We start from the raw sequence: 27,163 nt of genomic DNA, 5'->3' as shown, positions 1-27,163 counted from the left end.
ATAGAGGAGTGAAGGAACACCAAAAGCGCGATAGAGCGATCGAAAACACAAGGAGCCAAAACCTTACTGCAAAACGATGAGTCGAAAAGGAGAGCGTCTAACATAGCTCTGGTCCTCACAAGTTCCTACCTCATGCTTTCACGGGTCAAGCGATGACAAATGACGCCAGTGTGTGCTTAACTGGTAGTGTTGTCTGGGCACTGTTGCCCTTTTCACTTCGGCTAGGTTAAGCAGGTACGACCCAAGCGTCCGTTCACCAATGAAGTACGGTTCAAACAGCGTCTGTTCTGGCATCCAGCGGCTGTATATGATATGATCCTCCACCGGAAGCTATACCTAAGGTGGCAGCCCCACGACGGTGGATAGGGGACCTTAGGCCAACAACCTACTGTTTCCGAAACTCAAAAAACCGTTACAGAAACCGGCCGTAGCCCGTTAGCGTTATTTGGCTTTCAAGAACATAGTGAAACGCTGCTGTGAGCGTGGGCGAACTCCCTAGCCGACGAAGGTGAGAAATCCGAAATTACTGCACACATTCGTCTCCTCTACCATGTCTTAATAATATAACTAAGATGAATGCTACGATGCCTGTGAAAGACACATCTGGACAGTAATTGTCAGCCCTGTTGAAACGCTAGTTTGAGCACTATGGAAACCTTTACCAAGTGCCGACAACGCCACCAACATCTCAGTATGATCCACCAAAAATTCGACACATTATCCGTGTCAACACCGAAGGTTCATCATTACAGGACATTTCCGGTCGGCTGCATGCAAGGCGTACCCAAAAAGAATGATCTTTGACTGTATGCGATAATTGGCGGGGCATCATGTTACTGTATATAATTCTCAAAGTCCTCTGCAAAGTGATCCTTAACCGGATACAGGAGAAGATTGACGCAACCCTCCGATGGCAGCAACTCTTGTCCGATCCCATATGGGTCGTTGCTGGAGTGAGGCAGGAACGTATACTATCACCGCTATACTGTTCCTCATCGTAATCGACGAGATCCTGGTAGATCCTTCGATTGATCGTGAACCAAATCGTGGGTTGCTGTGGCAGTCCATTACCATGGAGCACTTAAATGACTTCGAATTTGGCTGATGATGATGTGGAGCTCAACGACGCTCTGATATGCCGACTAAGCTCGATTATCTTGCCGATTGCTCCTCGGTGGCAGATCTTACTATCAATGTCAAAAAGACCAAATCGTTGGATGTAAACACGGCCAACCCTTGCAGCTTTACGGTAGCTGGGCAAGCAGAAGAGAATGTTCAAAGCTTCCAATATATTGCTAGTCGATGGTGGTACCACGATCGACATAGGTGCACAGATCATGAAGGCGAGGGCTATTTTTTCGAGGAACAAAAACAGTCAGATTAGTCAATGCACCAAAATCCGAGTTTTCAACTCAACGTGAAATCTGAGCTGCTGTACGCCAGTGAAAACTGGTGTATCCGGTGTAAATATATGTGGAGAACACTCAACGGCTGCATGACTTCATCAATAGATTTCTTCGGAATATTCGTGCTTGGAGGCCTCACAATTGGATCTCCAATGTGGAGCTCCATCGTCGATGTTATCGAAAGCCTGTAGCAACAGAAACTCTGGAGCGAGCGAAAGTGGAGGTGGGTCGACCACACTCTACGCAGGGGCGAAAACGAAACCTGAAAGCAAGCGTTAGATTGGAACCCAGCAGGACATCGTAGCAAAGGCATGCCCAGAGGCTCATGGCGGCGCAGCCTCCACAAAGAAATACAGGAAGTCGACATAAATTTGGTCAAGAAGATGGCGGGCAATCGCCCAGAATGGAGATCTTTCAATTCGGCCCTCATACACCACCATGAGTACTCAGTAGTGGAAGGAATGTGATACATTTAAAGATACGCTCCCTTATGATTCATTCTCCCTCATGATTTCTCTATCGTTTCTATAATTAAACTTTTATCAGCGCTTAATTTAATGGATAATAGATGCTTTATTTTGATTTTAAACTTCATACATACCATTTCACTAGAAAAGAACGTCATACATTGTTTTGTCTAAATCATCCCCATATGCTCTACGCCTATTTCGTCGTCACTCTCGCTTTTATCCACTAGAAAACATCTTGATCTTCGTTTGCTCCCAATGCACACGCCATCTAAGTGTCGCTATCTACTGTTAAAGTTTGCTTGTTCTTTATCCGACTCACGTCAGTGTGTTATTCGTTTTTAATGTTTCGAGGTGTTCAATTTTTGTCTTTTTCTTGTGTAAATTTTTTGTTGAAAATAAAATGTTTCGTTTTATGCACCAGATGCGAAGTGGAGCGGACCTGGTGTGATGGTTAGAACACTTGACCATCACGCCGAGGACCTGGGATCGAATCCCACTCCCGACAAACTCGCAAAATGTGAGTTCTTCCTTCGGAAGGGAAGTAAAGCGTGGGTCCCGAGATGAACTATCCTAGGGCTAAAAATCTCGTAAATACAGATAAAAAAAAAAAAAAAAAAAAAAAACCAGATGCGAAAAATAAGATAAAAATCTAGCGATGAAAAAGACATGAAATTAACCGTACAAATTATATCACATAACCTCTTAAACTCATATACATATAAGAATGCTTTTTCAAAGCATGCGACCATCATGTCTCTAGTTTGCAGCTATTTCATTTGATTACAGTTATTGCTACAGGGAACGAAAACTAATTGGTGATCATTCCATGTCTTAAGGGAAAGTAAGGGAATAAATGAGCAATCAGATATTGTCACAAGAAAAAAAAACAGACATTTTTTGCAGTTGATAAATTGGTACACATTAAAAGCTTTGTATACTTCAAGAAGCGAATATTTGCAAACCTTGCTTAAAACTAATCAACTTATGCATGAAGATATTCAACCAAAAAAAAAAGCAACCTATAGGAAAAAATATATTCAAACGAAAAAATTGTAGCTCTACTAAAATAAACACTATGATCTTGTTATCGATAAAAATAAGCAGCATCGATAATATCTGTACACATTTATTAATACAGCTTCTTATAGAAAACTGACAACTGATATACACTATGGAAGAAACATATACAAAAAAAAAACGGGACAGAAGTTCCACACGTAATAATTTTGACTAATTTCAATCGTTTGTCCCGACATAAAAATAAACACACAAAACTAAGGCCAAACACGAATACACGACACAAATCGAAGCTTGAGTTGTCGTCTAGATATCATGGTTTCGAACCATGCTTTTCTTCGTCCTACTACTGAAAAAGCGATATTATCTCTCTATTACGCTCCCTCCCCTACTATTAGGCTTGATCTAATCACTCCCTTCTTTACAGGTTTCACTGACTTGCACGCGTTGACTTTAATAGTTTTAACGGTATTTTTCTTTTGTTTGTTTGTATTTTACTATATAGTATTGTTGCCACTTACTGTCGGCAGTCTCTTGGGTAGTTTATAGTTTAGGTAGTTGTTTGATTTCACTAGTAGTTCCTGGCACCGCACGGAACACGTGCGGTCTTCTCACTGTTGCTGATATCCGCCGGGGAACTGGTTGGGGTTGAAGAAGTGAGGCATTCCCTGCAGATGGAAGAAGTTGAATGTTCGTTTAATTCTAAACGTGGTGGTATTATTTTCCTAAAACTCTATTTTCCAGAATTCCTTTTCGAACTTTGGTAAAACTTGGCGTCCAAAACTCAAGTATAGCCAATGGATTTACACAACTGCTGTTCGACCAATATCGAACAGTCCAATCAAAATCAGGCCATCTTCAATAAATGCGCTTATTGGTGAGAGCTCTCGACGAGAAGAAAGACACTGTCATCACTTGTGTTCTTGCTGGAGAAGATCGCACTCTTGATGCCAAGAGCTACGAGAATAAATATCTGGAACGGTAGCAGAACAGCATCTACACTGTGGTGCATAATTGATCGGACAAACGCCGAGTTTCATACAAAATGGCCAAGTTTAAGATGTTGTAACTATGGTTTGCTTTGTTGGATTGAGCTCAATTTTTGACACGGAACTTCAAATATGCTGAATTTTATGTATACAAAGTATAAAATGTTTTCGTTCACAGGTCTGGGCGTGGCAAGGCGTTGAAAATACTGCGAAAGTGATCGGACAGCGGTACCCCTTTGATTTACACGCGTGCCGCTGTCCGATCACTTTTGCAATTTTTTCAACGCCTTGCCACGCCCAGACCTGTGAACGAAAACATTTTACACTTAGTATACACAAAATTCAGCATATTTGTAGTTCCGTGTCAAAAATTGAGCTCAATCCATCAAAGCAAACCATAGTTACAGCATCTCAAACTTGGCCATTTTGTATGAAAATCGGCGTTTGTCCGATCAATTATGCACCACAGTGTACGTAAGCTGAGTCTGCCTGAGTTGAGGGTAGCAAACCGTAGATCAGCCGAACATACATAGACGGGGCTGAGGATTTGAACCAACCTGTTGATGGCAATGCTGGTAATTTCGAGTCCGTATGCAAGTCTATTATCGATGATAAGCCACCATGAAGAGGTGTTCCGAATGTTTGATCTACGCGGACGGGATAAGGATTTTATCAGTTTCATTGGGCAGGCGGCATTTACGGCGTAACGACAGAGTACGGTTCAGCAGTACTACCATAGACTAATTTACTACCAAGATTGTGGAACGACGTTTGAAGCGGAATTGCCTGTTCATCAATTTTTATAGATGGCCCAAATTTCCCAAATGGAGGAGAACGTGCCTCTGGAGCCGACCTACTGATCTGGATCCGACAACGACGAAAATATTATCTGTATAAACGAAGATCCTGTATTGCATCAAAGATTCCATTCATCGTCACAAGAAAAAGCATCACTGCCAAAACAGACCGTTGTGGTACGTCAGTTTCTTCGGTGAAAGATAGATGATGATTTAGTTAGAGTTTCCTTTAACGACCCGGATAAAAAGTTACCAACGAAGAGCAGCGTATGTCCGTTATGGCACAAATATCCCAGATGGAGGATAACGTGCCTCTGGAGCTTGCCTTCTGATACCTGAATGTCCAATGGGAAGACTTTCGCGCGGTGTCCTTGGTCAGACACTTCCTTGGTAGCATTGCTGAATCAGCAAAGTATGTAGTAGACGTTTCTTAAAAAAAAAAAAAAACACGGACAACGTCTTCAGCTTTCGGCTGTACAGACTGTTTTAAACTTAACATGAGACAACGGAAAACGGAGCATGCACCAGTGGAAACGGGGAAGAAACTATTCTCACGAAAAATTTCAACGCCCGAAGCGGGAATCGAACCCTCACCCCATAGCATGGTGCGATTATAAGCTTGGTGACCCTAACCGCACGGCTACGAGGCTCCACAACACCCTTAATGAAAGCGTGCTGACCCTCGACAGGAGTTCGTTAGCTTCAGGAATTCTTTTCATAATCTTTCCCGTGCAACAGATCAAAGAGATTGGACGGCATTTGGATAGGCCATGATTCACGAGTGGGAGTATTTTCCTTGGGAATAGGACACAATCGGTGAAGTACTAGAATTGAAGTAATGAGCTGAATTTTTGTATGGTGAGAAAGTCACCACGTTTCTCAATGAAATGGTTCAAAAACCCTAGGTATTATGATTTCTTGTCTAATTTAATGCTGTTTGAGCAAAACTTTGGATAACAACTGTGTTGTTTAAGTAGCAAGAAATGTAGAATAGCAACAACGCGATTACCCAAAATTTTGCTCATACAGCATTAAATTAGGCAAGGAATCATAATACCCACGCTTTTTGAACCATTTCATTGCAGAAACAGAGAATTGACCTTCGCACCATACAAAAATTCAGCTCATTATTTCAATTCTAGTAATTCACAGATAGATTTGAGGTTAGGGAATCGCCACTGTGTTATACAGGTTTAGAAGAGCGAACTTGTTTATGGCTGCATCCTGTTGTTTATCCTTTTCGGTCATCATTTATGTAACTAGAGTGACTGGAAGGGAGAGTGGCGTCAATGTCAAAATTGGAACAGCGATCAACTGTCAACTCCATACAAATTCCCGTTCCAAACAAGCAGGAGACCTGTCAAAATTGGAACATGACGCCACTCTCACTTCCAGTCGCTCTATATGTAACGGTTAAATCGATTTCAACAGTTGCGTGTCAAAAGACGTTTGAATCTTCAGACCTATAAGAAGCAGGAGCAACCGAAACGGAGTCCGAAACAAGAAGCATCGATCAGGCCCAGAGTGTAAAAGTTGTATGACAACATGCTTACTCTGAATTCGAACTGCATAATTATAGATGACGAAACTTACGTGAAGTTTGACTACAAGATTTCGCAACCTTTCATAAGAACTACTCCAATTAAGAGTGAAACATACATCAGAGAGTGTCTGCTAACACGACTTCTTCCCATGATTCAAAGTCACAACGATAATTATGCAAATCAACGGTAGAATGGTACTACACAATGAATGTTGCATTCGTTCCAAAGGATATGAACCCTGTGAATTGTTCACAAATCCGGCCAATTGAAGATTTTTGGACGTTGGCGAAGGCACATCTTAGAAAACATTTCTCGGCAGCAGATGCCATTTCAACAATTTGAAAAAAAAAAGTGTCAAAACTTGTCGCAATATCGATGTTTTTGTTCCGATTAATCGATTTTTCGAATCGATTTTTAAGCCCCTAAAAATCGACCGAATTGATTTTTTTCATTTGATTAAGTTAAATCTTCATAAGGTTTCCACAATGCACTGTCCTAACGTTATGTCCATTTTCGACCCAGACGCTGTTCGATGTGCAATATCAAATTTTGATATTGATTTTTTTTTAGACAAATACATGCCATGAACCTGTATTCCATATTGCAAACGAATTATTTTATAGTTTTTTAACATTTTATAATATCGAAATCGATCGATGTGATAGATGAAGCGATAATGCTGGTCCGATTCGAATCGATTCACAAAAATCGCTGTCTCAGCCAAATTTGCCCAATGCTAGTATGATCAAGATAGCCCGAAAGGGTTATTTAAAACATATCATACTTATTATCAGTGCTGAAAATTTCATTTCGTCATATCTAAATTCAACCACCTACAGCTCATTTTAGAAGCTGAACCTGAGAATATGGTGTATGAAAACTTGTGCGGCTAGGCCAGTTCTGCAAGAAAGTCACGGAAAAACCACTATTTTTAGAATATTTGAGGTAAATGTCACGGACTACCTTCGAAAAATCCCAATGATATTCACGGTGAATATCATTTGGCATTTTTCAAAGGTAGTCCGTGACATTTACATCAAATATTCGAAAAGTGGTTTTTCCGTGACTTTCTTGCAGATCTGGTTTAGCCGCACAAGTTTTTCATATACCATATTCTCAGGTTCAGCTTCTAAAATGAGCTGTAGGTGGTTGAATTTAGATATGACGAAATGAAATTTTCAGCACTGGATTTGACCGAAGTGATTGTTGTAGAAGCTTGGGGCTCCATCGTAGAGGACATACATACATATCTTCTGCTTTGAAGACATCAATCAGGTTAGTTTCACGTGCACCCGGCCGCAGAGAGCTCTAGATCGGATGGTGACCATGGGCTCCAGGAAATACAAGGGGTTCCGGGAGTGCTCGAAAGTAGTTTTGAACCTAGGTGCTAACACCTAGGGCCGGCTGTTTTTGACCATTAACTCCACATCAAAAAGGCGAGCTCTGTTGAGATTCCACTACAGTGTGCAGCTATCACTTATCGAACTTCTACAGCAAACGTTTTTCACGCTGTATACGTACCTGATCGTTTTTCCATTCTTGGAAATCTAATGGCTGATGAGCATCTCCAAACAAAATTGTATTGTACAGAATTGCGACATACTGGTCAAAGTGTTGACTGGTCGCTGGGGACCCTAATTCTAACTAAATTCTGGCCCGTCCACCATAACTAGTCTTGGTATCTTGGTATGGTGGGGTATGGTGGTGTGAATTATCACTAAGCCGATCTATTCTAGGTCGTACGACAAAGGTTTCACGTATTCAATGTATTCGTTCAATACATGACCTTCATGCCTAATTTCACTTTCTGAAAAATTTCACACTTGTTCGCAACCAAGCGAATCCTATTATATCTATCATTTCATTACCCACTTTGATCTCTAACTCTGAGTAGAAAATGATCGATAAAGTCATAAAATGATTCGGTTTCACAACAAACTTACCTCCGCTGCACTGTCGTTTGGTTGCCCACCGACCGGAGCCGCTCCAGGAATGAAGAAACCGCCCTGCGGTGTAGCCATTGCCGGAACGGCTGGTGCCAATATCGTTTCCGCCGGTCGACTCGGTGCCGCACCGGACGGGTTAAACACGTCAACGTAGGAATTTTTCAACGCTGTTTCAAAACAAAAAATGTTTTTATAATCCTGATTTGTTGAAGACCCATCAATAACTTACTTCGATTTCGCTGCATTTTGAACATGTTGGATTGCAGCGTTGGGACCTTGGTTGGTCCTGCTGGAGCCGCTGCCGTTGGCACCGGGCCACCCAAATTGTTCGATACAGTTGGTTGCGTCGCCTGAGGAATTGGTGTTTGGCTAGGACCAGCATTCAGTGAAGGTGCCGGTCCATAGTTTCCACCAGTTGGGATTTGCTCCGACGGATAACCAGTCGCAGCCGGTGGTTGTACCGATGGTATATGTGCTGCTACAGGTGCAGCTGGCATCTGCGGAGGAGCAGCTGGAGCCGGCATTAGGTCGGCCATTTTTGGAGGAGGCTTAAACGCTTCCTCGCCGATATCATCGCCTTCCGTATTAACCCAACGTTTCTTATCTGGGTCCCACACGATCTGTTTCATATGATAAAAGGAAAATCGCAAATTATTCATGATGCTACAAGTAACTAAATGTTTTACTTACGGTTGGATTTTTATCGTCAGGCAGAATCATTTGATTTTTAGGTTTCAATTTGAACCACGAAAACCAGCCAGAGCTATACAAAAGGATATAAAAGATTACATGTTTGCAATCTTGAGTTTACTTAATAAAGTAACTCAAAAAATTTACCTTTGAGCATTGCCACCCGCTTTGGTATCCTTCGATGGGGCAGCCTTCTTGGCGGATTCATTGGCCGCTTTAGACGACGAATCGTTCTTATTCTGTGACTGCTGCTGCTGGTGTGCCTGGTGTTGCGGCGAAGCGTTAGCGCTAGCGTTGTCCTCGTCGAATCCCGGTCGATTGGATACCGCATTGGGCATCGAAATCGATGGTTTTGGCATCTAGGGTAGGATTGAAGAACAATAAAATTGATAAAACATGTTCAGCGATGTACCAACTATGGAGTAAACGTACAAAAAGTTGAAAGTAAAAAACAAATGTAATGTATTTTAATAACATAAACTGAATAAAAAAGACTAAAATTGGATTTGTTTTCACTAATGCTCACAAATGTGACGTATATTTCTGGCTCTATTGATTATATTTCATTTTTTTGCTAAGGCTTTTTTCTTCATTTATATTATTATAATACATTTCAATATTTCTCTACAACAACACGAGGATTATACATGGTTTCGGAATTACAGAGCAAGCAATTGTACTACATAGTTGTAACTTCACATTTGAAAACTCTTAGATTCAACATAGAATATATTATATCGAAGAAAAACGAGAAAGAAACGTATTTTCAGAAACATAACAACTAAACCGTTGATCATCATTCTAAAATGGCGGGAGAATAACTGGTGGGCTTCAATTATTGTGTATCTACTACTTATTGTAGGAAATGATTTTATGAGTTTATAATATATAGATATACTTCAGGTGGTAAATATTCAATTGTTCTTATTGATCTCACTTGATTGTTCAACGTGTTATTTTCAACGTTGCTTTGCTCGTCATTTCATTCAAAACAATCAAAGCTTCCTAAAGAAAAAGTTGCACATTATGCATCAAGGGCCAAAAATTACCTATAACTTTGAAGTGCTCCCAAGAATGCATTTCTGATGCGATTTCCGTTTAATTGGCCTTGAACGAAAGCTATGGGTTTCTAGAATGTTAATCTGAAATGATAATTGTGACTGGACCATTATAGTCACAATGACATCCGAAACTGGTTCCGTAAGGAACTCGAAGGGACCAAATTTAAGTATTCAAGCGCATGCGTTATTGGATGGCTCAGACTTTGTGATTTAGTCTTCACGAATCACAAAATCTACATATTAAGAACTAGCAATTCAATGAGCTAATCATTCGGGACCGTTTCCAGTAAGGAGTGAGAAGCACTTTATAGAACACCCCATACCTAGCGTCAAGTAGCTAAAAATCCACAATTTTACGCTGATATTCAATTCAAACAACAGCCGGACTAAGAATAAAAATCCTGGGATTACTTTATGAATTTCTCCACGGATTTCTTCATGAATTCCTACAACAGGGATGTCTCAAGGTGTTCCGAAAGTGACTATTAAACTTTTTTCGAGAAATGGTTCAGAAATTTCTTCCACGATTCCTTCAGAAATTCTTCCAGAGACTTCTACAGTGATGCATCAAAAATTTTTCCAGGAATTTCCCCAGGGCTTGCTTCAGTGATTCTTCCATGGACTTCTTCGGCGATTTCCTTAAAGATTTCGCCGAACATTTGAAAGTAATCGGTAAACTATACAGTGCCGGGACTACTCAGGACGCAAGATCTCTCCGGCGATCCCAGGGTCGGCTAGCTGCTAGGTAATCAAGGGCACTTTCGCGATACAAAAATTAATAACACAGATCCTTCACATGACTCACATAATTTATTCAAAGTTCCTAATTGTTGAGTGTGCGTGTTGTTCTATGTAATAAAACCAGTGTAAATTTGTTATATATAACCTATTTTACTCGGTGGTATTGGTACATACCGCTGCTACATTGACTGTGGCTTCGGTGGCCGACACATCTATTCCTGTCGAGTTGAGCGGCCGGAAATCTCGCCGGCTGGCAAGGTGAGCGGGGCCGGTACTTGGCCGACAGGGCCAGCGTGCGTTTGTTGATGTGGTGATGTAGGCGTCTTCCCGCTTAGGCACAATCGACCGGCCGTGGACTAACCACCTTGGCCGTTATAATTCTGTTCTCCCAAGATTGATTCATTCTACTCATTTTGGCTCTCAGCCATGTTCCAGCAGTGGTAGCAGTTAACAAAATACAGCGGTAATAGACCGTACCACTACTGAGGTATATCTACTGTTCTTACACAAGAAACGTGAAGGGTCCAACAAACAACATAAAATACAAAACAAAATTTTACAATTTGTAATCAAACGGTTACGCACCCTTCCAGGAATGTGTACAGGAATTCTTTTAGGAATAGATACAGAGATGTTTTGAGAGATTCTTCAGTGATTAGTTCAGCGTTTTTTTGCGAGAATTTCCAGAGGAATTTCTCCAGGGATGTTGAAAGGAATTTCACCAGAAATTTCTTCAGGTATTTCTCCAAGAATTCAGGGATTCCTCCAGACTCCTCAACATTTTTTTTCCGAATAATTCTGAAAATTTTCCGAAGGATTCGTGCGAAATCTCACCCAGAAATTCTACCAGATTTTTTTTAAATTTTCTCCAACTAATCTTTTTGTATTTTAACCACTGATTTCTTGAATAATTTGTTCAGAAATTACTGCAGACATGCCTTTAGGAATTGCTTCCTAGATTCCTTCAAAAATTTCTTTATACATTCCTGGGATTCCTTGAAGAATACCTTCTGGGATACCTTCAGGAATTTCCTAAGGATATTTAAAAGTAAGTTCTTAAGTAAGTAAGATTTCTTCTATAATTCCTCCAGCTCGGTGCAGAATTTCGCCAGATTAATTATGGGTTCCTTCAGAGATTCCATCGGAAATTTATTCGATGATTTTAGAACATCTCCAAGGATTTCTCCATGAGATTGCAACAGGAATTCATCTGAAAAATTCTAAAAAAAAGCTTCCTCGGATTCGTTTGCGAATGAACACCGAGCCGTAGATCGAAATTGAGATATATCTATATACTTCTGGTGAATGTGACTGTGATCATACTGCAGCATAAAATAGTCGGTCAAAGGATAAAATAATCAATAGTGTTCCTTCAAGGATAACTTTGCCAAACACCGTATCTAACAAAATCCACGAACGGAGAAAATCGAAGGGGAAGTTCGCTGTTTCCATAGCAACTCATACATTGAGCATTTCAGAAACGTGAAAAATCCAGATATTTTTTCACAAATCATCCCCAAAGGTGAGTGATACACGAAGTCCTTAATGAAATTCAGCGCCTCATGTGAAAACCTTTTTTTTTGTTCACATATGTTACATACGGTGTTTGGTAAAGTTAGGCTTGAATTTTATTAGAGGAATATGCTGCATCTACACTGTGGTACATAAATTGATCTGACTGAGGTGATGTAGGGATGATCAATAAACACAACCGTCGTATTCGAGGCGGTTTTACAGAATGATCCTTTATTCTATGTTAAACGTCAGGCCCTACTCTCTGTAAAAGTCTATGCCTACCATGATCTAAGTAAGCATCAATGTCATTCCCTACACTGACAAACGCCGATTTACAAAATGGACAATTTTTAGATGCTGTTGATGAACAATAGGTACTGTTTGCTTTGGTGGATTGAGCTCAATTTTTGACACAAAATGTTTTCGTTCACACGTCTGGGCTTGACAAGCCGTTCGAAATGTGCAAAAGTGATCGGACAGCGGCACACGTGCAAACTATCACTTTTAAACGCCTTGCCATGCTCAGACCTATGAATGGGAACATTCTGTACTTCGTATACGCAAAATTCATCGTATTTTAGCATACTCATCTCAGAGCATAATCCTGAAGAAATGTCCCGGAGGTATTTCAAGATTACACATTTCATTATTTGTGGAGAAATACCTACACATCTTCATGGATAGCAACGTACGAACGTACTGTTTTTCGCTAAGGCTTGTACTGTACCTAAAATTTATGTCTAGAAGCTTAATCTTTCTGGAAAACCGACACTTTTCGTAAAGCTACATTTCTCAACGAGGTATCCGACGTTTACCGTAAGGCAAAAAGCCAATCAATTTTTGTGTACATCACTCACTTGAGTATTATTTTTTGGCACATGTTTCCAAATCATTTAAACATGCACGGATGTTTTACAGTATGCGCTACAATAAATTCAATATGTACCACCGTTTAACAACGCGTGTAACAATTGCTGACCGGTGTTCACATACTTCTTGAAGCGTAATTGTATTGTTAAGCATCATGCCGTAATTTGTCATATTCGGTAACCCCCTTCTTTGCAATAGCGTTTTGTTTATTCAGTTCACCTTAGGAAAGATGTGTAAGTAAGCTGATAAGATACTTTGATGAATAAAGTGACAATTACTCTGAACGTCTCCGAGTATCAATCGAAATAAATCTTAATTAGAGTGCGATATGGCGACCGTGACAAGACACGAACCTGCAATCTACGGATCCGAAGTATAAAATATAGGATTGTTTACTGATACATTCAAACATGATGTCAAACAAATGTCGTTTTTATTTTTGATTCAGTTTCCACTTGGGTTGGGATTGGATCAGATCAAAGTTGCAATATCAATCCGACTCAGGTTCACTTGTATTATAATTTGTTTGTTTACACATTTTTCACCAATTCAGTTCCAACCCAGGTTCAAAAACGAGTATCGTAGTTAAATCAAATCCACGAACTTGACTGAAGCAGTGAAGAATCTTTTTTTTTTTTCAAAAAAGAAAAATCCCTGAAGAAATTCTAGGCACATTCCCCAAAGGATCCGTGGAGGAATTCCTGAAGGTAATTCTTGGAGTAACTCTTGGAGAACTTTCTGAAGACATTTCTAGAGAACTCTTAACCTTCCTTTTGCATTTCGTTGGGAGCAGCTCGTTGACGCAGTGTACGATTTGGGTCAAAAATGACCCTAACGCCGAAGGAGGGTTAAAAGGATTAACTAAAAGTTTCCTTGGTAAAATCCTTGAATTCACCTGAAGCAATTCCTGAATTCACCCTAAGGAATTTCACTAGGAACCACTGAAAAAAATCCGGGACGAATTATTCAATGTATTCAAAAGAAAATCTCAGGGGGTATTTAAGGAATGCCTTTTTTTCTTGACGTAACGTCTCCACTGGGACAACGCCGACTTCTCAGCTTCTGTGAGCACTTCCACAGACATATACTGAGAGCTTTCACTGCCAATGACCATTTTGCATGGGTAAGTCGTGTGCCAGGCACGAAGATACTCTGTGGCTTCATGGACCATCCCTACTGATCCAATCTCTAGAAGAAATCTAAAAATATCTGATCTGGGTGAATTCCTGAAAGATTCTCTGTGCAGGTGTCTGAAAGGTCACTGGAAGAATTATTGTAGGAAATCCATGAAGAAAATGCTGGTGGAGTTCTTGAACGAACGAATCCCTGGAGGAATTCTTGGAGAAATTGCGAAAGGAGTAGTTGGAGAAGTTTCTTCAAAAAAGGCCTAGAGAAATGCCAGAAGACATCATTGATTAAGTTTTAAAACATTCAAACTCGAGGCATTCTTGCAGGAATCCCAGGAGCAGTTCACGGAGGAATTCCGAAAAGGCATCCCTGAAGCAGTCCATGGAAAATATCATAGAAACATCTGATGGAATTCTTGAGGGAACATTGGAAAAGTTCCCAAAAAAATATTTTGAGAAAAATTACAAAGAAAGGCATGTGATGCCAGAATATAGCATATTTCCAAATTTGCAAAAGTACTTTTTTCCAGAATGATCAAAAAAAAATCGAAGAAAATATTGATTTTTGATTGTTATAAATGACAAAAAAACAATTGGATATTCCTATTTTTTATTATTTGATCATTTTGAGAAAAGTGTTTTCCAATTAGGGTACGTGTACCATTAGTAATATCACGCTCCCATATTCATCCTATTCAAATACAAGCGATTACGACACCGATTGATTTCGTTCTTTTTGTTTTCATGCGTGCTCACTTCCAACAAAAAATACAAAAATAAAAAAACAAACAGCGTTTCAATCCTTTGTTTTTCGTAGGATGAAAATGGGAGCCACATGCTTAATAAGGGAACCAATACCCTATCTGAAATCTGCAATTTTCAATTAAGCCCTAAGGAAATTATATGTTTTCAAAACAGATTGAAACTAGTAAAAGTTCTTCATGGCCTTTATTATGAATTCTAAGAAAACCAATAGATTTGCTTTATACTGACACATGCATCTGATAATGTTATCATTGATGTAGGGATAACTCTTCATTTTCAAATTGAAAAGCACCACAAGTTGTTTTGGAATGTATTTTATCTCCGAAAACACTTAATTTATGTTGTTTCTCTAATTTTGAAGTCTAACATTGGGTAAAATTTTCTACAGCACTGAAAAACTGAGTGGATTGATATGAATTCATAAAAAATTGGCAAAAGTTAAAATTATCTTCATTAGATTAGTTTATAAACCAATTGATAGGTGTTAACGTTAAGATAAGCTAAGCAATCGTTTATGCCTTTTATGCATGTAACTGTCTAATAATCCTAGTCAAGCGGAAGCTTCACCATCACACCTAACGTGTGCTAGAAAGCTAAAATCCACATTCCCCCTATATGGGTTCATCTATTGCAAACGTCTTAACGTAATTTCCCCCGCCGGTGCTTCTCTTGCGCAGCAGATGGTCCGCTGTCGTTTCCGCCTGAATTTGTCTAATCCGTGCCTCAAATTCCCGGGCACTGTCCAAATCGGTATCGGTACTACTGAGACTAAAACTGCACGTTTTGAACCGACTACACAACGGTTGATCAATGGGGTACGTTCCGTTGTAGACAATGTCTTTCAAATCGGGGATTCCCGAAGACTTGTTCAAACACGAATAGAGGAACGCCTTGGAGGGTGGTAGATTTGCGACAACCTCCTTCTGGTGGGATTCCTCTCGGGCGGCCTCCGAAGGCTTGACTTTCTTACGTTTCTTTCTCGTTTTTCGGACATTTCTCAAGATGGGTATCTGATTTAGCAGTCTCGCCTGAGTACTGGTAGCCGTACTGGAAGCTGTAGTGTTAGTAACAGCGCTTGTTGCGGCTGTGCACAATCTGTTATTGACGCCGAACTTATTCTTGAGCAAAGGAGCGGAGAGAGCAATATTGTTAAGGTGAAATTGCACCTGCTTAAAGCACGTTTTCTGACTAAGGGAATGCTTGCGACTAGCGATTGCGGCTGCAGTGACGCCAGAGGAGGCAGCAGTGGCGGCATTGGCTGACTTTACGCGACACTCGTTAGCAGGACGGTATGTTTCCGATAGCGGAGAGCTGCTATCGCTGCTACTTACGTAGTTGAGACCAGCACCGCCCCCCGCAGCCAAACCGCCGTCGTAGTCTCTACTAGATGTAGCAGTAGATGGTGGTTGCGGCGGCGGCGGTTGAGAAGAAGTCGACGATGGCGCAGCTGGGTGCGAACCGTCGTTTCGTCCGGGCGGTACTGGTGACGAGGAGTAGGGTGTATCTAGCGATCTTTCTTCGTACTCGGGTATGGTTTCGGCGGTGGTGGTTAAACCCGAGCGCGCAGGGGATGCACCCTGCTGCTGTCTAGTGGACGCGGACGCGACTCGTTTCGAACCCGGCTGCATTCCAAATGTTGGAAGATGGGGGATATTATGTAAGAGGGCTAGCGCGCATTTTTTTCTAAAGGATGTCACTACAGTGTTTGCGAGTTTCGGACAGAACGAGATGGAAACATGAAAGTATTCTGGTTATAGATAGTTAACATAGTGGACATTTGGCTTAATTTTAGATATTGTGATAAGTGAGAAATGCTCGCTTATAGTGTAGTACCTACGGCGGTGAATCAATCCCAGAAATTTATCAAGCATCTTGCAAGAAATTCGCCAAATAACATGCACAGCGATTCTCTAAAAAATAATCTCAGGAGTGTAGTATACTCAACAATTAGTTTCGACCGAATTACATAAAAAATCTTCACACGCGTCTATTTCCCGCAAACGTCGTCAACAGAATGAAAACCCATCATCATACATTTTTTCTCCAGACCACTTTTCCAATATTTGGCTGTCTTGCTCTCACACACACGTTTGGTATTATTCCTAATCCAGTTACTCACTCCCTCGCTCTGCCCATTCTAAACACGCACGCACACTTCGGTTATCATTGGGCTTCGTCATCGGCCGGTTAGCGGTTGATAGCCTTTCTCTTTCTGACCTCTGTCGTTTCCACTCATTTCATTCATTCATGAGGCCGACTTCCAAGCGCACGCCGTGCACGCGTGGTTGTCAGCCAAATCATCATTATCATCATTGTCCATTCTAGTACTGGACGAAAGCACGCTCAACATTTTCTAATCAATTACTAATCACGACACCTAGTTCCTACATCCTTTCCCTTCTCTACTCTTTGGAAACTTTTAGTAATACGTCTCTTTGCCAGTTTTGCTCTGATTTACACCATTTCCGAAATTATTTAATTTTGCCTTAAGCCATTTAACCTAAATCTAATGCAAAACCAATGCAAATCTTCTCAAATTTAATTAATTTTCAATAGAAATTTTATCCAAATCCAGTCCATTTTAATACAAACTTCAATCCAATCGAATTCCAATCCACATGCAATCCAAATCCAATCTAAATTCAGTCCAAATGTATTGAATATTTAATCCAAATCCAATAAGAACTTAATAAATATCCTATCGAAATCCATTTCTAATCTAATCCAATCAAACACAGAATTCAAATTCATTCCAATCCTCCCCTAATTCTATTCAAACCAATTCAAATCCAATCTCATCTAAATCCAATCAGAATCTAATCCGAACCTAAATCCAATCCAAATCTAATCTAACTCCAATCCAAATCCTAATCTAATTCAAATCCAATCCAAATCCAAATTCAATTCAAATCCATATCTGATCCAAATCCTATTCCATCTACATAAAATTCTATCTAAATACAATCCAAATCCAATCCAAAATCTATCCAAATCCCATCCAAACCCAATCCAAATCAAATCCAAATCCAATCCAAATCCAATCCAAACCCAATCCAAATCCAATCTAAATCCAATCCAAATCCAATCCAAATCCAATCCAAATCCAATCCAAATCCAATCCAAATCCAATCCAAATCCAATCCAAATCCAATCCAAATCCAATCCAAATCCAATCCAAATCCAATCCAAATCCAATCCAAATCCAATCCAAATCCAATCCAAATCCAATCCAAATCCAATCCAAATCCAATCCAAATCTAATCCAAATCCAATCCAAATCCAATCCAAATCCAATCCAAATCCAATCCAAATCGAATCCAAATCGAATCCAAATCTAATCCAAATCCAATCCAAATCCAATCCAAATCCAATCCAAATCCAATCCAAATCCAATCCAAATCCAATCCAAATCCAATCCAAATCCAATCCAAATCCAATCCAAATCCAATCCAAATCCAATCCAAATCCAATCCAAATCCAATCCAAATCCAATCCAAATCCAATCCAAATCCAATCCAAATCCAATCCAAATCCAATCCAAATCCAATCCAAATCCAATCCAAATCCAATCCAAATCCAATCCAAATCCAATCCAAATCCAATCCAAATCCAATCCAAATCCAATCCAAATCCAATCCAAATCCAATCCAAATCCAATCCAAATCCAATCCAAATCCAATCCAAATCCAATCCAAATCCAATCCAAATCCAATCCAAATCCAATCCAAATCCAATCCAAATCCAATCCAAATCCAATCCAAATCTAATCCAAATCCAATCCAAATCCAATCCAAATCCAATCCAAATCCAATCCAAATCCAATCCAAATCCAATCCAAATCCAATCCAAATCCAATCCAAATCCAATCCAAATCCAATCCAATCCAAATCCAATCCAAATCCAATCCAATCCAAATCCAATCCAAATCCAATCCAAATCCAATCTAAATCCAATCCAAATCCAATCCAAATCCAATCCAAATCCAATCCAAATCCAATCCAAATCCAATCCAAATCCAATCCAAATCGAATCCAAATCTAATCCAAATCCAATCCAAATCCAATCCAAATCCAATCCAAATCCAATCCAAATCCAATCCAAATCCAATCCAAATCCAATCCAAATCCAATCCAAATCCAATCCAAATCCAATCCAAATCCAATCCAAATCCAAACTTAATCCATATATGATCCTAATTCAATCTAAATCCAATTCCATCCTAATACAATTCCATCAAATATAATCCAAATCCAATCAAAATTCAATTCAAATCCAATCCAAATATAATACCAATCCAATCGAAATCCAATCCAAAACCAATCCAAATCCAATTCAAATCCAATCCAAATCCAATCCAAAACCAATCCAAATCCAATCCAAATCCAATCCAAACCCAATTCAATCCAAATCCAATCCAAATCCAATCCAAATCCAATCCAAATTCAATCCATATTCAATCCAAATCCAATCCAAATTCAATTCAAATCAAATCCAAATCCAATCCACATCCAATTCAAATCCAATCCAAATCCAATCCAAATCCAATCCAAATCCAATCCAAATCCAATCCAAATCCAATCCAAATCCAATCCAAATCCAATCCAAATCCAATCCACATCCATTCCAATCTTAATGAAATTCCACATAAATATGATCCAAATCCAGAGGCGTCTCGTCGGCGTGTTCAACCGGTTCATTGCACAGGTATTCGACTTGGAAGAAAATAAATAGGAATTGTTTCACCATCCCAGTCTTTGTCATTTTAATTTAACCTAAATGATATGGATTTAATGTTATATTGACACAGAAACTAAAAAAAAAATGTTTTTACAAGACTTCAATACATTGCATCTCCGTTAGAACAACAAATCTGGTGCGTACCACCCATCCCACCACTATAAGACAGTCGCCCAACTACCCACCGTGAAACGGCTGAGAATCAAAACAAGCACACCGCCGCACCGTAGTTCAACTTTTTCTGTTGAACAAGCTCCCATATATGAACGCCCCAACACACTGCAATAGGTCGGATGTTCGTATACGGCTGGAGGTGTAAATGTGTGAGATCAACCCGTTCTACAGGAGAATTTGAACAACGTTTGCTATCACATGCTGGGAGTCTCTCGTGAGCGTTTTTGTTTGACGCTAAAAATGATTCGCATAGGATTGAGTTTAAACTCATTCAAATCGCACATGACAATATTTCCGCAGAAAACGGATTTCAGTAGAAAATAGTTTAATTACGTGAATGTCGTAAGGTTCTTATCCCAAAATCAAAAAGTGCTCTATGATTACAACTAAATTCTAGCAGAATCATTTTTGCTAAACCAACATACCGCTGTGTGAGCCACTCTAACCGTGTTGCGCCAAAAAGCGCGGTTAACTTGCATGCAGCTTGGCGTCGGTGTCTCTCATCGTGTTCAACCCACCGGCTTGAACGAGAGAGAAAAAACGAAGAAAAAAGAGAGACTTTCTCACCGTCATCATTGCATACTTTCAATGCGCGTGGCTTGCGCACCACCCAACCATGCGTACCTACTTGCTACTGAACCTGAATGTGCTTTCATTTGGCGTTTATTGCGTACATTATTCAGTGTCAAAATGCAATTCTTATTAAACTTTTCCTAGTCGGGCTGGTTTGTGTTGGTCAACATAGGGTATGTGTGCCATCAGTAATCTCACGCTCCCATATTCATCCTAAAACTTATATGAATCGGCTTTAACATTGAACCAAATTAATTCAGATGATCGTAAGGATTAGATTGATTAAGGTCCATTTCAGAATCTTTCTCACTATCTGGAAAAGTAGTTTTATTGCATGATTCGTTAATCATGTCAGACGGACATTCAAGCACCACAACATGGTGGCCATGTGAAGGATTTGTTGTTTGACGAAAGCTTTCTTCCAGTAGTGGAATGGGAAATAAACCCAAACTCCAAGTATGTACCATGTTAAACTTAAACGACTGACGTCTGTAATCAAACGGCCACGAATTTGTTTTGGCTCCAACAAATCTACGATTATTCAGAAGAAAAGTGGTGCGCACTTTCAGTTTTGGAATGCATATAATATGTAATTCTCATCTCTTATACCTGTTCTTTAACATAAATGTACCAAATTCCAATTTTGAATTTATCCTCAATGTTGAACAGGTCCCCTATTAGACCACGCGTCGCCTCTGTCCAAATCCAATCAAAATTCAATTCAAATCCAATCCAAATCCAATCCAAATCCAATCCAAATCCAATCCAAATCCAATCCAAATCCAATCCACATCCATTCCAATCTTAATGAAATTCCACATAAATATGATCCAAATCCAATCAAAATTCAATTCAAATCCAATCCAAATCCAATCCAAATCCAATCCAAATCCAATCCTAATCCAATCCAAACCCAATTCAATCCAAATCCAATCCATATTCAATCCAATCCAATTACATCTAAATCCAATCCAAATCCAATCCAAAACCAATCCAAATCCAAATCTAATCCAAATCCAATTTAAATTCCTTTCTAATTTGAAACCAATCTAAATCCAATCCAAATCGAATCCAAATACTATAAAAATCGATTATCAAATCGAAGTAGCATCTAAATCCAACCCAAAATCAATCCAAATCCAATCAAAGTTCAATCCAAATCCGATTCAAATCTAGTTCAATCAGAACAATTCAAATCCTTTTCAATTCCAATCCAATTCAAATTATATCTCCATCCCAACCAATTTTAATTTGAAACAAATCATCATAGAACTTCTTACTCTTTTGCCTTTCAAATTTAAACTTTAAAGCTTCTTCACACAGTAATGGATGTGGCCAGCGTCCATTTATCTGTGTCAGCGTTCACCATTTAAATCCATATTCAACATTTCCAAGTATGTTTCTCTTTTCTTAAAATGACAATTTATTTTTAATAAGGCAAGGTCTAGGGCAAGGTATTCACTCTTTTAGCCATTTTCATTTTCACATGTGTTTTCCAGCACTCGTTTGGTGCTCTTATCGAGGCCAGGTACCCACTCGTCCTGCCTTTTTCCATATATGATCATCAAGTTATACCCACTCGTTCTGTGCTTTTATGGCTAGGTACCCACTCGTCCTGCCTTTTTCTACGATCTAGAAGCAACAGATACCCACTCGTTCTGTGCTGTTTTTTTATGGCTAGGTACCCACTCGTCCAGCCGTTTTATTATATTGAAGCGACAGATACCCACTCGTTCTGCGCTTTTAGGCCAGGTACCCACTCGTCCTGCCTTAATATTTTTCAATTTTATTCGATCGTAGATACACTGCACATATTCATTTCTTGAAAACACTTCGTCTTGTGCATCATTCCAACGCTACTAGTTCCCCCTCACCAAACAAATTCCGTTTTTCAATAATTTTGCATGATTCCTTCATTCACTCCACGAGTCCACTATTCAAATAACTACGAATCCCTACCGAGCCACGCCATGTAGTATACTCAACAATTAGTTTCGACCGAATTACATAAAAAATCTTCACACGCGTCTATTTCCCGCAAACGTCGTCAACAGAATGAAAACCCATCATCATACATTTTTTCTCCAGACCACTTTTCCAATATTTGGCTGTCTTGCTCTCACACACACGTTTGGTATTATTCCTAATCCAGTTACTCACTCCCTCGCTCTGCCCATTCTAAACACGCACGCACACTTCGGTTATCATTGGGCTTCGTCATCGGCCGGTTAGCGGTTGATAGCCTTTCTCTTTCTGACCTCTGTCGTTTCCACTCATTTCATTCATTCATGAGGCCGACTTCCAAGCGCACGCCGTGCACGCGTGGTTGTCAGCCAAATCATCATTATCATCATTGTCCATTCTAGTACTGGACGAAAGCACGCTCAACATTTTCTAATCAATTACTAATCACGACACCTAGTTCCTACAAGGAGGTTTACTACAAGAAATCCTGTGAACTACTACCATGAAGAATATCAGGTTTAGGTGTCTTTATTAGAGAGATTTTTAGCCCGTGGCTGGTTAATTTCTTATGAGGAATACCAGGAGCTATTCTGCCGCCACTCGCACAACAGTCCCATCATTGCTGGGTTTCCTATTCATATGGGACTGTTTTGCGAGTGGGGGCAGTATTCCTGCAGAAAACTCAAAAGGAACTCCGGAAGAAATCTTAAGAGAATGTCCAGGATAAATCCAGAAAAGAAAAAAGTAACACCGGAAGGAATATTCTAAGAGAAATTCCTCAATGAGGAACTGCTGTAGAAATCCCGAGAGAACTCACGGATTTTTTTTGAAGAAATTACCTGAGAAACTTTGGGAGAAATTTCGTGAAAAACTACTGAAGAAATCCTTTTAGCAAATAATTCTTGTAAATAGAAAGTATGGAAGAAATTCCGGGAATATCATCTCCTGGGGAAATCCCAAGAAGAACACCGAAAGTAATCGCGGAAATTATTCCAGAGAAATCGCGAAACTGTAGGAAAAAATTCGCGACAATATCTAAGAAATATCCTGGGGGGAGAAATCCTACGAAAATTTCTTTGGGTAAAACGCAGACGGAACTCAGAAAAAAATCAGAAAAAAATACCGCAAGGGACCCTGGGAGAAAACGTCTGGACGAAAATACGGAGCAAACGTATCTAGGAGAAATCTGTCGAATTCCCGAATTCTAGAGGATTCTCAAGGAGCAATTTTAGAATGTATGCCTTCTGAAACAATATGAGAAGGCATTCCAAGAGATATTCCTCCAGAAGCTCCAGAAAGAAACACTGACGGAATTTCTGGAGAAATCGTTGTGAAAGAATTTCTAGCTGGATTTGACCTTCCAGATTCATTTGTGTTTACATGAAATTTGTGTCAACTCATCGGAATCAACGGATTACCGGAATTATCTGCTTGATCTAGGAGCCCTCGTCCCTAGAGCAAGCTAGTCGCTCTAGCACTGCTTTTAGAATAATTATCCGGAGAAATCTTCAACTACTTCACGGAACCACAAGCTTTCAGTAAAAATCGTCAGCATTACGGGAAAAATATTTATTTTACCAGTTCTCTGTGTAGAAGAGAACATGTAGTAAAAGCTCATGTTCGAAAGAAGTAAACACGACAAACCTATTCGAAAACTTGTTTCAATCATACCAACAATTTTGTAAACCCTTACGAGTAGTAAAAGTACGCCACTTTTTATTCATACGACTAATGTCATTATTGTTGCGCGATGGTTGGAAAATCAATTCGCTGATCCGCTTAGTACAAACTAGTGCCAAATGTCCAATATTTCATCAATCTATTAGCCAGACAATGATACTAAGGAGCTCCCAATGTCCGTTTCATCGTACAATAAGGGAGATAGGGGAACTCAAAATGATCCTGAACAACAGATCCTAACTGTAGGGCCACCACTAAAAAGGTAAAAAGTCAAAATTGTTGTCAAACTTACCTCGGCATTGGGGTTCCAATAGTCGTAGGGGCTTGGCTGTTGAATTTCGTTGCCAGCCACTGGTGCGGGAGTGAACATGCTGGGTTGACCGGAAGAGGCGTCATAGGAATAAGGGTACGACGGGTGTTGTTGCTGGTGTTGATCTTGAGGTGCTTGTTGCTGCTGTTGCTGTTGTTGCTGCTGCAAGTGAGACTCATCCTGTAAGGATGATTGGTTGATCGAATCGTATCCTTGATCATAGCTCGGTGCTGCCATCTGATGGTCGTATTGATGCGTGGGCGTTTGCTGTTGTTGATTCGGATCGTAACCTTCCACGTACTGCAGGTTCAAACGACCAAGCTGTTGATTGATTTCAGTGAATTCTTTGTTAATTTCGGTTGAGTCCATGCTTACAGCTGACTCCGGTTGCTGATTATCAGATTGCGATTGCTGTTGGGTCGATTGATCACCGCCACTGTATTCGGAATAGTTATTGTAGTTACTGTAATCGGCAATCCCTTCGTATGATGTTTCGGTAACATAGTTGGAAGCACTGGCAACCTGTGGAACAATAGTTAACTTTATTAGAACTAGTATGTTAAGGGTAGACGTAACTCATAAGCTTACATTATAGTTTGCTAATATTGCACTTAACCGCTGTATCCAAGCCGGGTCTTCGACGTTTGTGTAGATGTTTCCTTGGCCGTTGTTATCCACGGATTCGTCCAATGCCTTCTCCAACACTGGATCGTAAAATTTCAGACGATCACCAAGTGTATAAACCTTGAAGAAATTTTCAAAAAATTGTTATTAAGTTCATGGTTAAAGAAAAATCTAAACAGATATCCTACCTTTTTGATGAATTCAGAATCGAATCGATAAGGATCCTGCTGTATCTGCTCGGCGATTTGTTCCATGTACAGCAAGCATTTAAGTTGCATACCATGGTCCAGCATACGGCATGCCAATAGATACTTGTAGAACTGCAATAGAAAATATAAAGTGAGACGCTTTCTTCCATCTCTGGGCTGTTCTCCAAACCTACCTGTAGCTCTGTGATGGAGTACCGGTCTTCGTTCAACGAACGGGCATACTCGTAGATCTCGGTCATCATTATAGCTTCATTCGTACAGAACTCCTTGAAACTGCGCTGCAGATGAGTGGAGCCAAGCAAGATTAACCTCACTACCGTGTTTGCGTTCATGGTGGAACCACATTCCGGTTTTACGTCGGAGAACTTTCCGAAGCTGACATCCGACAGCAAATAGCAGAAGTGAGCCGCATACAAATCACCGCGATTGTATAGCGAATCACCCAGCGTAGTTATCGACTTTTTGATCAGTTCCGGTTTGGCGGAGCTGTTGGACATTAGCATGGCCAAATGTGGCCGCCAATCGCCCCACTTTTCATCCAGCACGCAAGTCACAGCCGAAGGAGTGCGTCCACTGAGCAACTGATACAGCGTTTGCAACGGGTCGTTCAAAGTCAGCTTGTTGGCAAACTTCATCATCACGTTGGCATGCTGCCGTGAGTCAACTTTCGACGCCAAAAACAATGCGTGTCCCCAGAGGTTGTTCTCCGTAGCCCATTCCAGTGCATCGCTTATGTTTCCGTAGATAAGGTAATTCCTAAACTTGTCGGTGATCTCCAATTCACTAAGCTGTTCCGTCTTTACCTCAACCGAATGCTGTTCGGGTTCAACGGATGCATCTGCATTTTCTGACTGCTCAGCGGTGTCTTCATCTCCATGACCATCTCCGTGGTGTTCCCGTGCGGTACGATCCACGTTCGATAGCGAAGAATTACGTCCGCTCACATTTGCTGACCGAACGCTCGCCTGGTGCGAATCGAAAGGAAATTCCACCTTGTTTTGCATCAAGAGCTCGGAAATATCGGTTCCCACGAAGGTCTGTCGGAAGAAGAATAATTTATATTGATCAATGTTGGAAATGTCATTCACGCAAATATGTAATAAAAGAAATTCAAGTGTCCAATCAACTTACCCCATTTTGTCTCAGCAGTAGAATGATGTAATTCCACAGGAGCGTGTAGGAACCACGGTTGACATTCGAGCTCAACGAGTGTAGGCTGTTGAGCGAATTGCCACGTGACTTCATAACGGCTTGCCCAAGTCCGGGCATGGGACCGTTCCGAAGTTGCTCTTCGCAGAACTCGATTACCGACTTTTTGTGAGTCTTGTCCTTGACCAAGGGACCAGGATAGGACTGGAACAGTTTCCGCGTTGGTTCGTTGGTTCCTGAAGTAAGTTGGTTTACTTGTCGTTATACAGATCTAAACATTCATAACTTTTGCTAATAACCCACCTAAACTCCAAATCTTCACCAAGTCGGTGGTGCCGTTAATGGTCAGACGATTTTTCGCTGTCACCAACAACCCGCAAGATACGCTCACGATCGGATGTATTTCCGGGAATTTACGTGGAGTTAGTCGTTCCGGTTCCATCATTGCCATGGTACTCGGTTCCTGACGCAGCGATCCATCGGTATTGTCCAACCTGAGAGCAACAGCGGGTAGAATCGATCAATGGAAGAAACCGTGGGTTTCCCACATCCCATTAGAATTGTAATTCGCTTTTTTAAATTAGTTGAGAAACCCGACATTGAAGCCGTCTCGAATAGCCCGGATTAGTGTTAGTATCTTAGCCGACTACTAATCTACTATAACAGAGTACAGCCATGCAGAAGAGTGGGGTAATCTGTTAGAAGGGTGCAGCAAATAATAGTGTAAAAGGCAACTGAAGAGAGCAAGCAAAATCTGTGTATGATGATTTGAAGGTAGAAGAAGCAGGGTAAAAATGAAGGTAA

At 40.3% G+C, this 27,163-nt stretch overlaps 1 protein-coding gene across 5 annotated transcripts in view; it reads right to left on the bottom strand.

The window, feature by feature from the left end:
- Positions 1 to 2,957: 2,957 nt before the first annotated feature.
- The window catches only part of LOC109405247 (uncharacterized), a 49,841-nt gene continuing 25,635 nt past the window's right edge, over positions 2,958 to 27,163 (bottom strand). For 3 of the 5 annotated variants that reach the window (XM_062842231.1, XM_062842233.1, XM_062842232.1), the window contains 12 exons: positions 26,663 to 26,853; positions 26,342 to 26,595; positions 25,384 to 26,247; positions 25,190 to 25,321; positions 24,966 to 25,121; positions 24,360 to 24,899; positions 16,270 to 16,560; positions 9,007 to 9,218; positions 8,860 to 8,932; positions 8,399 to 8,789; positions 8,167 to 8,336; positions 2,958 to 3,561 (listed from right to left, as the gene is read on the bottom strand). In XM_062842231.1, coding sequence (XP_062698215.1) covers positions 3,505 to 3,561; positions 8,167 to 8,336; positions 8,399 to 8,789; positions 8,860 to 8,932; positions 9,007 to 9,218; positions 16,270 to 16,560; positions 24,360 to 24,899; positions 24,966 to 25,121; positions 25,190 to 25,321; positions 25,384 to 26,247; positions 26,342 to 26,595; positions 26,663 to 26,853 — 3,331 coding nt within the window. In that variant the 3' untranslated portion in view covers positions 2,958 to 3,504. The remainder of the gene's footprint in view (positions 3,562 to 8,166; positions 8,337 to 8,398; positions 8,790 to 8,859; positions 8,933 to 9,006; positions 9,219 to 16,269; positions 16,561 to 24,359; positions 24,900 to 24,965; positions 25,122 to 25,189; positions 25,322 to 25,383; positions 26,248 to 26,341; positions 26,596 to 26,662; positions 26,854 to 27,163) is intronic. The other 2 variants (XM_019678279.3, XM_062842234.1) reach the window with 2 other exon arrangements.

Source organism: Aedes albopictus, chromosome 3 (assembly GCF_035046485.1).
Source record: "Aedes albopictus strain Foshan chromosome 3, AalbF5, whole genome shotgun sequence".
Lineage (NCBI taxonomy): Eukaryota > Metazoa > Arthropoda > Insecta > Diptera > Culicidae > Aedes > Aedes albopictus.
This window is presented reverse-complemented; position numbering and strand designations above follow the sequence as displayed.